Source organism: Cucurbita maxima, unplaced genomic scaffold (genome assembly GCF_002738345.1).
Source record: "Cucurbita maxima cultivar Rimu unplaced genomic scaffold, Cmax_1.0 Cma_Scf00004, whole genome shotgun sequence".
In the NCBI taxonomy this organism is placed as follows: domain Eukaryota; kingdom Viridiplantae; phylum Streptophyta; class Magnoliopsida; order Cucurbitales; family Cucurbitaceae; genus Cucurbita; species Cucurbita maxima.
Genome location: NW_019272020.1, coordinates 3,872,132 through 3,885,795, shown reverse-complemented (window position 1 = coordinate 3,885,795; position 13,664 = coordinate 3,872,132). Strand labels below are relative to the sequence as shown.

At 35.8% G+C, this 13,664-nt stretch overlaps 3 protein-coding genes and 1 long non-coding RNA gene across 8 annotated transcripts; 3 read left to right on the top strand and 1 right to left on the bottom strand.

The window, feature by feature from the left end:
- Nucleotides 1-130: 130 nt before the first annotated feature.
- Nucleotides 131-3,590, top strand: LOC111477998 (aspartyl protease family protein 1-like). The gene is made up of 10 exons (XM_023122041.1): nucleotides 131-533; nucleotides 686-815; nucleotides 917-1,149; nucleotides 1,688-1,912; nucleotides 1,997-2,132; nucleotides 2,284-2,357; nucleotides 2,448-2,547; nucleotides 2,692-2,758; nucleotides 3,089-3,160; nucleotides 3,248-3,590. The coding sequence occupies exons 1-10, from the start codon at nucleotides 229-231 to the stop codon at nucleotides 3,460-3,462; spliced, it is 1,557 nt and encodes a 518-aa protein (XP_022977809.1). The 5' UTR covers nucleotides 131-228; the 3' UTR covers nucleotides 3,463-3,590.
- A 684-nt stretch (nucleotides 3,591-4,274) lies between these two features.
- On the top strand, nucleotides 4,275-7,428 carry LOC111478000 (aspartyl protease family protein 1-like). Its single transcript, XM_023122044.1, has 10 exons — nucleotides 4,275-4,737; nucleotides 4,823-4,961; nucleotides 5,052-5,284; nucleotides 5,887-6,102; nucleotides 6,193-6,328; nucleotides 6,401-6,474; nucleotides 6,678-6,774; nucleotides 6,871-6,934; nucleotides 7,012-7,083; nucleotides 7,179-7,428. Exons 1-10 carry the CDS (start codon nucleotides 4,448-4,450, stop codon nucleotides 7,388-7,390), a joined length of 1,533 nt encoding a protein of 510 aa, XP_022977812.1. The 5' UTR covers nucleotides 4,275-4,447; the 3' UTR covers nucleotides 7,391-7,428.
- Nucleotides 7,429-9,084: 1,656 nt separating this feature from the next.
- On the bottom strand, nucleotides 9,085-12,654 carry LOC111478740. 4 transcript variants are annotated; one of them, XR_002717542.1, is made up of 8 exons: nucleotides 12,542-12,616; nucleotides 11,945-12,443; nucleotides 10,602-10,701; nucleotides 10,222-10,379; nucleotides 9,918-10,107; nucleotides 9,636-9,847; nucleotides 9,348-9,545; nucleotides 9,085-9,160 (listed from the first exon to the last, which is right to left on the bottom strand). It is a non-coding gene; the product is annotated as an uncharacterized LOC111478740 (long non-coding RNA). The 4 variants fall into 4 exon arrangements; XR_002717540.1 differs by lacking the exon at nucleotides 9,085-9,160 and having other exon boundaries at nucleotides 9,192-9,545; nucleotides 12,570-12,654; XR_002717541.1 differs by lacking the exon at nucleotides 9,085-9,160 and having other exon boundaries at nucleotides 9,192-9,545; nucleotides 10,222-10,370; nucleotides 12,542-12,618.
- LOC111478738 (peroxidase 64-like) lies at nucleotides 9,575-11,130 on the top strand. 2 transcript variants are annotated; one of them, XM_023123170.1, is made up of 4 exons: nucleotides 9,577-9,860; nucleotides 9,942-10,130; nucleotides 10,224-10,386; nucleotides 10,592-11,130. In XM_023123170.1, the coding sequence occupies exons 1-4, from the start codon at nucleotides 9,651-9,653 to the stop codon at nucleotides 10,984-10,986; spliced, it is 957 nt and encodes a 318-aa protein (XP_022978938.1). In that variant the 5' UTR covers nucleotides 9,577-9,650; the 3' UTR covers nucleotides 10,987-11,130. The 2 variants fall into 2 exon arrangements, with proteins under 2 accessions (XP_022978937.1, XP_022978938.1); XM_023123169.1 differs by having other exon boundaries at nucleotides 9,575-10,130.
- Nucleotides 12,655-13,664: the final 1,010 nt, after the last annotated feature.

Below are 13,664 nucleotides of genomic sequence, written 5' to 3'. Positions count from 1 at the left end.
TTTAGACCTCAACACGGATGCATAATATAATGTTTATTTTTCTTTTTATAAAAGGAAAAAAATAATTATACATTTCAATATATTTCATTTTCTTCTGAACTTCAACGCCTCTCCTCTCTTTCTCTCTCATCCTTCTCATGTTCCATTTTATTTATTCTCTTCCTTCTCGACTCTGAACATGTCTTTCTCACTTTCCCTGGAAGTTTTTGAATCCTCTAATCGGCGTCCATGGCGTGGGCGTTCAGTTTCGGCGCCCAGATGTTACTGGTTTTTTCTGTTTTCTTTCTCTTCGGCGGGCTGAGAAGTGGTGATGCATCTTCGTTTAAGTTCAGTATTCACCATCGATTTTCGGATTCGGTTATGGAGATTATCGATTCTGAAGGTTTGCCGGAGAAACATTCCCCTGAATATTATGCGACTTTGGTCCACCGTGATCGGTTAGTACATGGCCGGCGATTGGCCGCTAGTAATGGTAGTAAGGAGCTGACGTTCGCTGGTGGTAACGCTACCTACTTGATGGTCAATTTTGGATTGTATGCTCCTTATTCTCTCCGTTCATTTCCCTAATCTCTTCTCTCTATTTCTGTTTTTGAGTTATTTGAATCCTCTGTTGTTCTGATTTTTCTCTTTGAGATTATCTTTGCTTAAATTGCTGTCCTGTTCCCTTCCGTTTGGGGCTTTTCAGTTTGTTGTACGCCAATATTTCGATCGGAACGCCGGCGCTAGATTTCTTTGTGGCGTTGGACACCGGAAGCAATTTGTTCTGGTTACCGTGTGAATGCCGCAGTTGTCCTACTTCAACGCCTAGTGGGAAGGTATTTTCTCGGGATGCAAATTCTTGAAGTTGATCCTCTGATGATATCGATTGGTTGATTATTGTTATTGTTTGTTTTTTTTTTTTTATGTTTCTCTGCAGGTTCCGTTCAATCATTATAGGCCAAATGCTTCAAAAACGAGCTCAACTGTTCCCTGCAGCAACGCATTGTGCGAGCTTTCAAACAAATGCACTTCAAACCAAAATACTTGTCCTTATGAAGTTAAATACAGGGCTGGCAATGACTCGTCGACTGGGTACTTGGTAGAGGACGTAGTGTCCTTGATCACTGATGATTCACAACTTAAACCCGTTAAGGCGAAGATTACTTTTGGGTGAGTTCTGCTGCATCTCTCTCTCCCTTTATCTTAATCCTCTGAGTTATATATTTTCTTGTGCTGAATTTTGTTCTGTTCTTAATAGATTTCTTTTCTCTTAACTGGAAAATGTATCTACTACATTAGGACTATGTAGATTTCTGAATCCACTTTCCACACTAGTTAGAGTCAGCTTTTTCCATATTAGTGGGCAATATTAGGAATCACAACACTCCACAATGATATGATACTGTCCACTTTGAGTATTAGCTCTCATGGCTTTATTTTTTATTTCTCTGGAAAGCCTAATACTAATGGAGATGTATTCCTTAATTAGCTGACGTGGGACTCCTCTCCCAACATCCTCAACAAGCATTAACCAATTATATTCTACTTTGTAACTCAACCACTGTTCCAAGAAGATATTGGTGTTCTTCTTCGTGGGTGTTTAATGGTTTTCGAGCAGTTTGCAGTGAAATTGAATGCCGACTTTACCATCTTATAGAAAGCACATACCACTTGTGTTGTTGCGCTTAAATGTGATTCTTCATGACAGGTGCGGTAAGGTCCAGACTGGTAGATTTGCGAAACATGCAGCTCCCAATGGTCTTATTGGGCTTGGCATGGAAAGGATATCAGTTCCAAGTTTCTTAGCTAACCAAGGTCTTATCGCTGATTCATTCTCCATGTGTTTCGGACGTGATGAACTTGGGAGAATCGATTTTGGGGACACAGGCACACCAGACCAAAAAGAAACACCCATCAATTCAAATCCCAATTTGTTAGAACTTTTCACTTCTAAACCATATTCAAAATGTTAAATTGTCTGGCTTTTATAACTGGATTGTCTTGTTCATTTTGGCAGTCCACACTACAATGTGACCATCACTCAGATAATTGTGGGTGAAAAAACCAACGATGTTCAATTTACTGCAATTTTCGACGGTGGTGCCTCGTTTACATACCTAGCTGAACCAGTTTACTCTCTTATTTCCGAGCAAGTAAGCTATCTGCAGTTTCAACTCATGGAAATTCCATATAATTGTTAGGAATTACTAGATATTATCCACTTTGAACCTAAACTCTGGTGACTTTCTTTTAGATTTTTCCAAAAAGCTTCATACTAATTGAGATTCTCAAACTATTGTGTAGATAGATTCAGGGATCCACTTAAAGCGCTTTTCATTTGGTCCCGATTTCCCATTTGAGTACTGCTACGAAACTCCGTAAGTAGCTAATGAGATAAATAATGAAACCAGTTATTCTCTTTCAAAGCGTTCCTGGATTCTTATTCATACTCGGTTTATTATATTCAGTTTATATGCAGAAACCATTGATGGTCCGGTGCTTAATTTTACGATGAAGGGTGGAGATGATTTTACCCCTCTGGGTCAATTCCTTACCCTTTCGATTGATGTGAGTACTCTGAACATTTGAAGTAATTTTCAGCTTTTAGAAAAGAGAAAACAAGAGATAGCTTTTGGCTTTTATAGCTCTCTCACTCGTCTCTGCAATCTTTTGAGCTTTTGCTGATCTGGGTTTTTCTTTTTTGGGCTTCAGGATGCGGATACTAGACGTGCTGTTTGTCTAACGATTGTCAAAAGCACTAGTATTAATATAATTGGAAGTGAGGCCTCTATCTCCCTCTCTATGCATCTAATTCACAGCTTTTCTATCTTTACTTATTTCGTAGCGGTTTTTGTTAAGAATTATGAATCTCCACAATGGTATGATATTCTCTATTTTGAGATAAGTTCGCTCTGTTTTGAACTTCTCAAAACGCCTCATACTAATAGAGAAAGTATTCCTCACTTATTATAACAAGCAAAGCCATGAGAGCGTAGGTTGAAAGTAGACGATATCATACCATTGTGTAGATTCGTAATTTCTAACCATTTTCAGAGTCGAAGAAGTGCTTGTGATCTGAAGAATCTTTTACTTTTTCGTATTCTTGTAGTCGACTTCATGGCTGGGTATCGTATTGTCTTCAATCGTGAAAAGATGGTGTTGGGCTGGAGTCCTTCAGACTGTGAGTGTCACTTCACCTCAAAACTCTTCTTCGTTTTTATGGTTTTTTTTGTTTGCTGTGTCAGTGAAGCTTGTTTCCTTAAACCAGGTTACGAGAATGGCGCTGGCACTCCCTACGGCTATACCTCTCCATTTGACTCCCCTCCGACCGACAAATCTCCGCCGTCCGATGATTCTCCTCCGGCACCTGTTACCCCAGGAGGAAGCACCGGCTTGCCGAATATTGGGGTGGGTGTTGCAACGCGGTTGAACCCACTGACCTCGGTCTTCGTCGCCGTTCTTGCAATCTTGGCTGTTGTTTGACTATCATAATTATTCTTTGGTTTTCATGCTTTAGTTCTGATTTATTTTGTGTATTTTTCTCTCTTAAAATTATATTTAAAAAGGACCATGTATTTTTCTTTCTTAACAAATCTTAATATCATATTAAATGTTGTTCACCAAAAATAATAATAATAATAATAATAATAATATAATAAAATAAATAAATTCACTTTTTCCAACCTAACTGTTTATTTGGGGACAAGAAACATTACTATCTTCCATTAAAACAAGATTTAAATTCGAATTTGACCTTGTAATTCAGATTATACTCAGATTGTAATTCTTGTATTAACAAACTAAGTTGTTTCAATTTAGAAAATTTATTAATATAAAATTATTTTAAGATAAACATAATTAATTATAGAGTTTCTGTGGAAAAATAAATTTACATTTTATTGGTATAGATAATAACTTAATTTTTTTTAGGAGTATGCTATCTTTTAGGATCATTCTGATTCAAATATGTTGTTTTACTCGAGCGCTACATGCTAACTAGACAATGATGAAAGTTTCATCGAAAATTATGATACTAATTATACGATAGTAGAGAATTATAGGTATGAAGTTGATTGTTTGTTTATCTTCATCTATTTTTTTTTTGCAGGAAACAGAAGGAGGCGTAGAAGAAGGAACAATGCTGAGGAATGAAGAATATATATATACATACATATACATATATATATATATAGATATATATGTATGTATGTATGCGTGTATGTATACATACATATATATCTCTATATATATATTTTTTTTCCCGCGAAGAGAAATGGCGACTTTGCTCAACAGAGATCATAATTTCGTCGTCTTCTTCTTCTGAAATGTTTGACTCTCATGTTACTCCACATCGAATCCGTAAATTCCTCCGGTCCATGTTACCCTCTCGTCCTCCTGGTCCCATTTAAATTCTTCTCCTTAAATCTCCTTCACCCCGGAAAACTTTTGGATCCTCTAATCGGCGTCCATGGCGTCGACATTCACTTCCGCCGCCCAAATGCTACTGTTTCTTTCTATTTTCTTTCTCGCCGGCGAGGTGGTTTCGCTCAAGTTCAATATCCACCGTCGGTTTTCGGATTCGATTAAGGGGATTCTAAACTCTGATGGTTTACTGGAGAAACACACCCCTGGATATTACGCGGCTATGGTCCACCGCGATCGACTACTTCACGCCCGGCGATTGGCCACCTCTAAAAGTGAAACGCCGCTGACGTTCTCTTACGACAACCACACCTACCGATACGGCGGTTTGGGAGAGTATTGCACCTTACTTTCTCTGTTGATTTTCCGATTTACTTTGGCCGATTGCCTTGCTTTAATTTGTTTCCTGTTGGCTTTTCAGTTTCTACTACGCCAATATATCTGTGGGAACGCCGGAGTTAGGTTTCTTAGTGGCATTGGACACTGGAAGCGATTTGTCCTGGTTACCTTGTGAATGCAGCAAATGCCATACTTCCGTGGGCACTTCAGATGGGGAAGATGTATTTTCTTTCCGCCCTCTTCAATTTTCTCGGGAAACGAACAGTGCAAATTTTTGTAGTTGATGTTCTTATTTGTTTATGTTTCTTCAGATAACGTTGAATCATTACAGCCCAAATGCTTCAACAACGAGCAGAAGTGTAGCCTGCAGCAACTCTTTGTGCGAGCTTGCAGACCAATGCCCTTCAAACAAAAGTTCTTGTCCTTACAAGATTCATGATGCGTCTCCCAATACATCATCTTCTGGGTATTTGGTAGAAGATATCTTGCACTTGGCCACCAATGATTCACAATCCAAACCCGTTGATGCCAAGATTACTTTTGGGTGAGAACTGTTGAATCTCTCTGTCTGAATCAAATGCTTCTGAATTATGAACACATTTCGTTTAGTTCTTAATACATTTCTTTCTGTCAACATAAGAAACTAACCAAATACAAAATCTAGGGTAGTTTCATGATGTTTAGATGACTTGTTGTAAGTTGTTAAGAAGAATAGGTTCATACTGTTAGATGAAAGTCCCACATCGGTTAATTTAGGGAATGATCATGGGTTTATAATCCAGGAATACTATATTCATTGGTATGAGGCATTTTGAGGAAGTCCAAAGCAAAGCCACTTATGCTCAAGGTGGACAATATCATACCATTGTGGAGAGTTGTGTTCATCTAATGCATACATCTCCTACACATGTATTAATATTTGTTTGGTTCATCTTTCATTTTGATACTCGTGAATGTAGGGGAATTTTTTTTTCGAACTACGCAAATCTTTGTGTCTCTTTATTAAATTTTTGTTTGTGGGTGTGTGAGTACGATCGATCTTGCTTCGACTTTCGTTACAACAATGTCAACAATACTATCTTTCATAGAAACTATCTGCAATCTGGTGTGTTATTGCGTTGCTTTAAATGGGATTCTTGATGGCAGATGTGGTAAGGTCCAAACTGGTATATTTTCCAGCATCGCAATTAATGGGCTTCTTGGGCTTGGCATGGGGAAGATATCAGTTCCATCCCTCTTAGCAAGCCAAGATCTCACCCCAGATTCATTCTCCATGTGTTTTGGATATGATGGTTATGGGAACATCGATTTTGGAGACATAGGCCCATCAGACCAGAGAGAAACATCCCTCAATCCCCACTCGTAAGATCTTCTCACTTTGTAATCTCTGTCCTTCATTTTTCCTGGATAATAAGCTGTTTTTTCTAGCTGAATTCTGTTGTTTGGTGGCAGTTCATCCTACAATGTCACCATCATTCAGATAACTGTGGCAGGAAAACCCAACAATGTTGAATTTACTACAATTTTTGACTCTGGTTTCTCTTATACGTACCTCTCTGACCCAATTTACACTCTCGTTACTCAGAATGTAAGCTATTATCCTGGGAAGTGGCATATGAGTTCATGGAATCTCTGGTTTATATATAGAATTGTTGTGCAGATAGATGCAGCCATGGAATTAGACCGCGCTATATTTGATTCTGATTACCCATTTGAGTACTGCTACCAACTTTCGTAAGTAGATGATAATAATTTTTCGTCGTTTAACATTTGTATCATATTTGTGTACTGAGACCGTGTTATGGTGTATCAAGTTATTGTTCTTTCTATTTTCTTTGTATAAATATAGAATTTTTCCCTATCATTTAGAGGGTTGGTTTTAGCAAATATTCTTGAACAAGTTCTTCCGTTTCTGATTCCCATCCATTCCTATCCAGTCTAGGAACACACTTTCAACAACCGCATCTGAATTTTACAATGGATAGTGGCTATATTTTTGGCGTTGTTTCTATGTTTGTTGCCATTCCTACCGATGTGAGTTATCTGAACAGTTCAAGTCTTTTGCTTTTTAAGCTTTCTTTCAGTAATCCTTTGGGTTTTTCTTGATCTGGGTGTTCGCGTGGGCTTCAGGACAAGGGTGGACATGCCATTTGTCTTACCATTGCCAAGAGCACTGATATTAATCTCTTCGGACGTGAGTGCCCATCTCTGCTATTTGTTGATGTTGGAAGAAAAAGATTATGAACTTAAAAGCTTCTCCCTTTCTGGCAGTGAATTTCATGGCTGGTCATCGTATCGTCTTCAATCGTGAAAAGATGGTTCTGGGCTGGAATGAAGTGAACTGTTCAGTATTTCTTCACCTCAAAACCTCTCTTCGATTTTCTGGCTTTGTTCATTGTCGGTGATCGCTTGTTTTTTTTTTAAATTTTTAAATCCAGGTTTCGACAATGGCGCCGACAACTCCCCTCCGTCCAACTCTCCGCCGGCCGACGCACCATCACCGTCCGGCCACTCTCCTCCGGCACCTTCTACCACTAGAACAAGCAACAGCACGCAGTTATCGCCGGGAATTGGGACGGGTGATGCGACGCAGTTAAACCCGCTTGCCTGTCTCTCTGTTGTCCTTCTTGCTATTTTGTCTGTTGTTTGACTTTCATTATTTATTTCGTATATTTTATTTTAAAAATAAACCGCTTTATTTGTTTTAATTAGATTAAAAATCAATTTCCCTTTTATATGAAATTTTTTTATAAATACGGATAATAATAAGTCAATCTTCTCTTTAATATTACTTTGTTTTTAAAATAAACCGTTTTATTTATTTTCTTTAATAGTAATTTTAATAATTAGGTTAAATATTCCGAATACCAATGCCCATGTGGGATTGGATGCATGCTCAAAATTGTTCGTTTTTTTGCATTTATTTTGGCTAAATATAAAATATTTATATTTCATTTTATATTTTTTAAAAAGCCAATCTTCTCTCTAATAAATTGATGATATTGTTTAATTTAAATTCTTTCAATATTATTTGTTAAGAAATAAATCATGGATTAAATTACATTTCAAATTCAATTAATAAAATATATTTTGATCTCTCTTTTTTTTTTTATAAAAAAAATTCTTTATGCTTCCAATTGGTCACTTCTTTTAATATATAATTATTAAAGGAATTTATTTTATAAAAAAAAAAAAAAAACAATACCCAATACAAACTTTGTATGTGTGTGTGAGTGTATATATATATATATAATGTATGCATTATTAATGTAAATTAATAACACATTTACCCAAATCCACCATCAATTAAACATATGAAATTGATAAGATATATATTGGAAATTTACTTTGTGGGCCCATAAATTGATGCCAAATACTTTATAGTTCCCTAAAGAAGAGATGTCCAAGTTCAAATAATTGCGCCCAAATTAAGTAATTTATTTTTATTTTTTTCTAATTATAACTTCTTACATATGAAGCTATTATAATTATAAACAAACTGGAAAGCTCTATCCCAACTACCTACTTTCACAACAGATTACTAATTTTAAATTAAGAGGTTATAATTTGATGAGTTAGATCCATGCAAATGCAAAAATTAAAATAAAATATTTGGTCAAATGTAGTTTTTTTAATATTATTTGATCTTTGACCATTCAATTTTTTATAATATAGTTTTTTTTGTTCTTTGGGATAATTAACCGTTTTCGTTCATTATCAATGAATTTACTCTTACTCTCCGTACCAATGGATTTTTCCTTAACTTTTGTTAAATATAAATTACATCCATAATATTACTATAACAATTTTTCTTTTATAGCTGCTTAACAAACTTCAATGAAGCTAACTGGATACATAACTGGTCAATGCTGACAAATATTTGTTAGTGGTAGACTTGAGGTATTACAAATAGTATGCTAAGAGGATACATAACTGGTCAATACTGACAATATTTGTTAGTAGTAGACTTGAAGTATTATAAATAGTATCAAAGTTGTCAATGGACAGTATACCAATGAAGACACTAGCCCTCAAGAGGGTTGGTTTGTAAGATCTCACATCGGTTAGAAAGAGGAACGAAACATAAAACCTCTCCTTATTAGACGTGTTTGAAAACCGTAAGCGGATAATATTTGTTGGTACACAATGTCTCTCTCTAAAAATGGTCTATAATTTTTCTATCTCAAATACAAATATTTCAAACTTTGGCTTAAAAAAAATGAATGTAAATGTTTTCTGAAACTATTGCACCCAAAAGAATCATTTAAAGAATAGAGAAATATGATAAATTACAAATAATAGAGAAAAAACAATGAATACAATATTTCACTTTAATAAAAGGGTGCAGCATTGGACTCTAAAGGGAACTGTAGCATACCTTTTACTTTGTAAACGAAGAAATCCTGGCCTCTCGAGCTACCTTTTGAAGTAAAGGAAACTCATTAGCTTTGTGAAAGAATGGCAATCTATCCAAATAACAGTTTCCACAACCGCGTTCGTTAAAGAGCACCAAATTGGGGACCAACCAAGATGCCAATAGCAACAAGAGGAGGGTATAACCTATTTGGGTTTCCAGATCTTTCATTCAAAGCAAACATAATTATTACCAAAATTTTGGCATGATGTTGTCCCACTCCCTAAGTCCGAAAGTTGAAGGTTCAAGGAGCAACAGCAGCCAGTGTCGTGCATGTTGTTGGATCAGCATTGCTTCAGAATCACTTCGTCATTATTTGCATTTGTTCAACGTCTGGGGCCGCTATCATGTCACGGCTTTGTATTGCAACTCTTCTATCACCTTTCATTTCCTATAAATAACACACCATCTTAACGGTAATGGACCAAGAATTGCTTTGTTTACTAAGATAAGAGCGAAGATAAGAGTGTAGCTTTCGTACCTATATTTGTAGGTCATGGCCTCATTTGCTGTGGTATTCTCACACTTTGCAATGCTTTTGCTGTCTGTTTTGCCTTCGGGGAGTTCACTGAGCTTAGACTACTACGAGAAGACATGTCCAGGTGTTGACTTCATCGTTAATAAAGCTGTCAAGAGTGCAGCTTACAAAGACAAGACTGTCCCTGCGGGACTCCTCCGGATGCACTTTCATGACTGTTTTATAAGGGTACTCTCTTCAGAATTCTCAACACGTTTAAACTTCTATGTGTTTGACAAAACTAACCTGGTTTTGTTTGCTTGGGTGAAGGGCTGTGATGCATCTGTACTGCTGAATTCAGTAGGGAACAACAAAGCTGAGAAAGATGGGCCTCCTAATTTGTCTTTGCACTCGTTTTTCGTGATCGACAACGCAAAGAAAGAACTGGAATCCTATTGCCCCGGTGTTGTCTCTTGTGCTGATATTGTGGCTCTAGCTGCAAGGGATGCAGTTGTGCTTGTAAGAAGCCATATAATTCAAATGATCTTTTTCCTTAGTCCAACACATTTATCTCTGTAAAATGGTATAATTTTGTGTGTGAATGTCTTACAGTCTGGAGGCCCAACATGGGATGTTCCCAAAGGGAGAAAGGATGGAAGGATATCAAAGGTTAGTGAAACAATACAATTGCCATCTCCAAGCTTCAACATTTCTCAGCTGCAACAAAGCTTCTCCCAAAGGGGATTATCCTTGGACGACCTAGTGGCTCTTTCAGGTAAACCACATAAAAATACAAACTCAGGATGAAAATTTTAAGTACTAACACAACGTCAGCAGTTTGGCACAATATGTATATACATTTTTCAAAAGAATCAGAGAATATTCAGTGTAAAATACCACAATTATTAAAGAAAAGAGAAAGGTAAACTAATAGAGATATTGTTGTAAACCATAAACATTGTCAATGTTATATGATGCAGGAGCACACACCTTGGGATTTGCTCATTGCTCATCCTTTGAAGGTAGAATTCGCAACTTCTGTCCAGCCAGCAACGTCGACCCTGAAATGAATCCGTCCTTTGCAGCAAGTCTAAGAAACACATGCCCAGTAAACAACAAGGCTAAAAATGCTGGTGCTTACATGGATACTTCTTCAACCACATTTGACAACAATTATTATAGACTGATACTTCAAAAGAAGGCCCTGTTTTCTTCTGACCAAGCTTTGCTAAACTTTCCTAAGACCAAGAATCTTGTTTATAAGTTTGCAAGCTCAAAGGAAGCTTTTAACCGTGCATTTGTTAATTCTATGATCAAGATGAGTAGCATCACTGGAGGTCAAGAGATCAGGAAGAATTGTAGGGCAGTGAACTAAGAGCTACTCCTAATAGCTGTGTGTGTTTTGTTTGCAATGGGAGTAAAGTACCCATAGCTAGCTTGTATTCAGTACTGTTGAAATCACAGTACAAATGTGTTCTCATATATTTCCACTAATGGAATGCCTTTATTTTTGCCTTTATTCTCACATGTCTCCAATTAGAGATAAAGTTCCCTTTATTGTGATGCCTCCACTACCTACATAACTGAACTTTATGGATAAGAATCTAATAGGATTCAGATATAAGCTACTTCGTTACAGCTCAAGACACCTAAAAACAATCAAAATTTGTGCAGAAAACCCGGACAGGTAAGAAGTTAATAAGCAAGTCCTAAAAGTAATATAATCATAGATTTGGCAACAACAAAACAACAACCAAATTACTCTTGATTCAACTCCCATCCCCCCTCTCCCGGCAGATTTGTCGGCAGATGAAGAACAGTAACAACGTTTATTATTTCAGCTGACACCTGCCGGCAATTTCGCATGCCACTGCCTCAGGGGACGGCGATAAATATTGTCCAACTCCGCGTTAAGGACCCACAATTATGCAAAGGGATAACAGATGCATCCTCGAAAGGATGAAATCAAAACTGTAAGCTAATTGATGGTTTGTAATGCACAATATCTCATGTTCATATATATGTAGTTGAACTCCCAGAATCAGGTATTTCATTCCATACAAGTTATGCATAATTAAAGTTTCAACTTGCACGAATGCACTGGTTTTCAAAATGGTTCACTCAAAATTTCAACCATATGCCATTGGACTTAAAATTACAAGAACACCTAAAACAGACCGGGAACGGAAATATATAACTTCCATGTGTGTCAAACTGAGTATAACTCAACATATTAAGATATAAAATCTTCCATCAACTGGTCAAATATTATTAAATGGTGTGCTAAGAGAGAAAAAAAAACTTTCTGCTTATTAATAAATGCATTTTGTTACCTTGACTGGGTTCCCATTGAGAACAATCTCAGCCAATTGATGCAGCTTTGATGCTTCTTCGATATAGCATGAAGACAAAGCCATCAACAAGCTTTTCACACTTCAATACCCATGTGACCATCAAGAACTCAATGGGATGGTACCCACAACACAGTTTGAATATCAATGAATTGGTAAAGGTAGAAAACAATGATAATAATGATAATAGTCACAGTCAAAACCATCGTGACCAGCACTGCTAATTTCCCCTTCTTTCCCATCATGTAAGAAAATATTATCAATTATCAAGTTACCTGCGTTTGTGGTAGATTGTTATAGAAACTGACCTACCAGTGAACTTTGGAGAAGAACGGCCACGGAAGAACAGGGATCATCAAATGCTTCCCGACAAACATCAAACTCAAGTTTCAGCACATTTTAATTCGATAAACAGAGATGCAAAAGTAGAGAGGCAATCGACTCCCAATTTGATTCTACGGCCCTAACATTTATTCAGCACCTGAAGATTGAAGAATCAGCCTCAGATCAAGCATCTAACTGCCCATGGTGCTCCAATTAACATAGCTATTGACTATTGGCGCATGAAATGAAACTTACATTTTCAGGCAAAGCAACTAAAACTTACATTGACTATTGGTTCTCCAATTAACATAGCTATTGACTATTCTGCAGTTTCATCGCAGTTACACATTGATTTGAAAGTTTCTCCGTCCACCGAAATTTCTAAGAAAAAAGTAGAAGGCGAGCATCGTAAACCTCAGTGATAGAAATGGAGGAGACCGGATTTAGAGTGTCGTCTTTGAAAACGTGACGAAATAATAGTCATCATGGCGGGAACGGCCGATCTGTCGGAATTACCGTCGTCCATGCCTGCTCCCGGCGATCGCCGACGAAATGTATTTTAATTTAATTATTGAAAATAAAGTATAGATTAATTAGAATAATAAATTTTATAAATAAATAGTTAATATAGTAAAAGGGGTTGATTATATATGTATTAATTAAAATTTAATAAATTTAAATAATATATGAATAACTTTATTTTTTTCAAAACATATATTGATTTTAAAATCATTAATAAAAACATAACAATAAAATAAACAAATCTATTAATATTTAAAAATTTATATTTTGACTACCGTGTTGTTTTACAAAATATATATATATATATAGTTAATCATATTGTTAATTTTATTTAAAATTTTCGTATAATATGTGATATTATGTTTGAGATTTGTTTCTCTTAATTATTAAAATCATTTAATTTCTTAAATATGTCAATCAAAATATATTTAATTTTTAAATAAATACATCATATTTTTATTATTTTCTGTTATTTGTTTAAACATGATTCTCTATAAAATTTAGGACGATGATATCAACTTAAGTATAATATATAATATTTAAATTGGTTAAGACATATAAATCGTTAAATCGTTGAGAATTATTGCGAGTCAGTCTCATATTGATTAATTTAATGGAATATAGTAAATTTAACTCTAAATTTATTATTATTATTATTATTATTATTATTATTATTATTATTATTATTATTATTGTTGTTACAATAATATACATTTTCTTACGGTAATAAATAAAAAAGAAAATTACTGTATTTAAGAGTAAGGATAAAAGAGACAATTCACAAACCTAATATTGGTCGATCGAATTGGGCCGAGGGAAGTCGAATGGAGGCCAAATAGGGGCACGATAGCGCAAG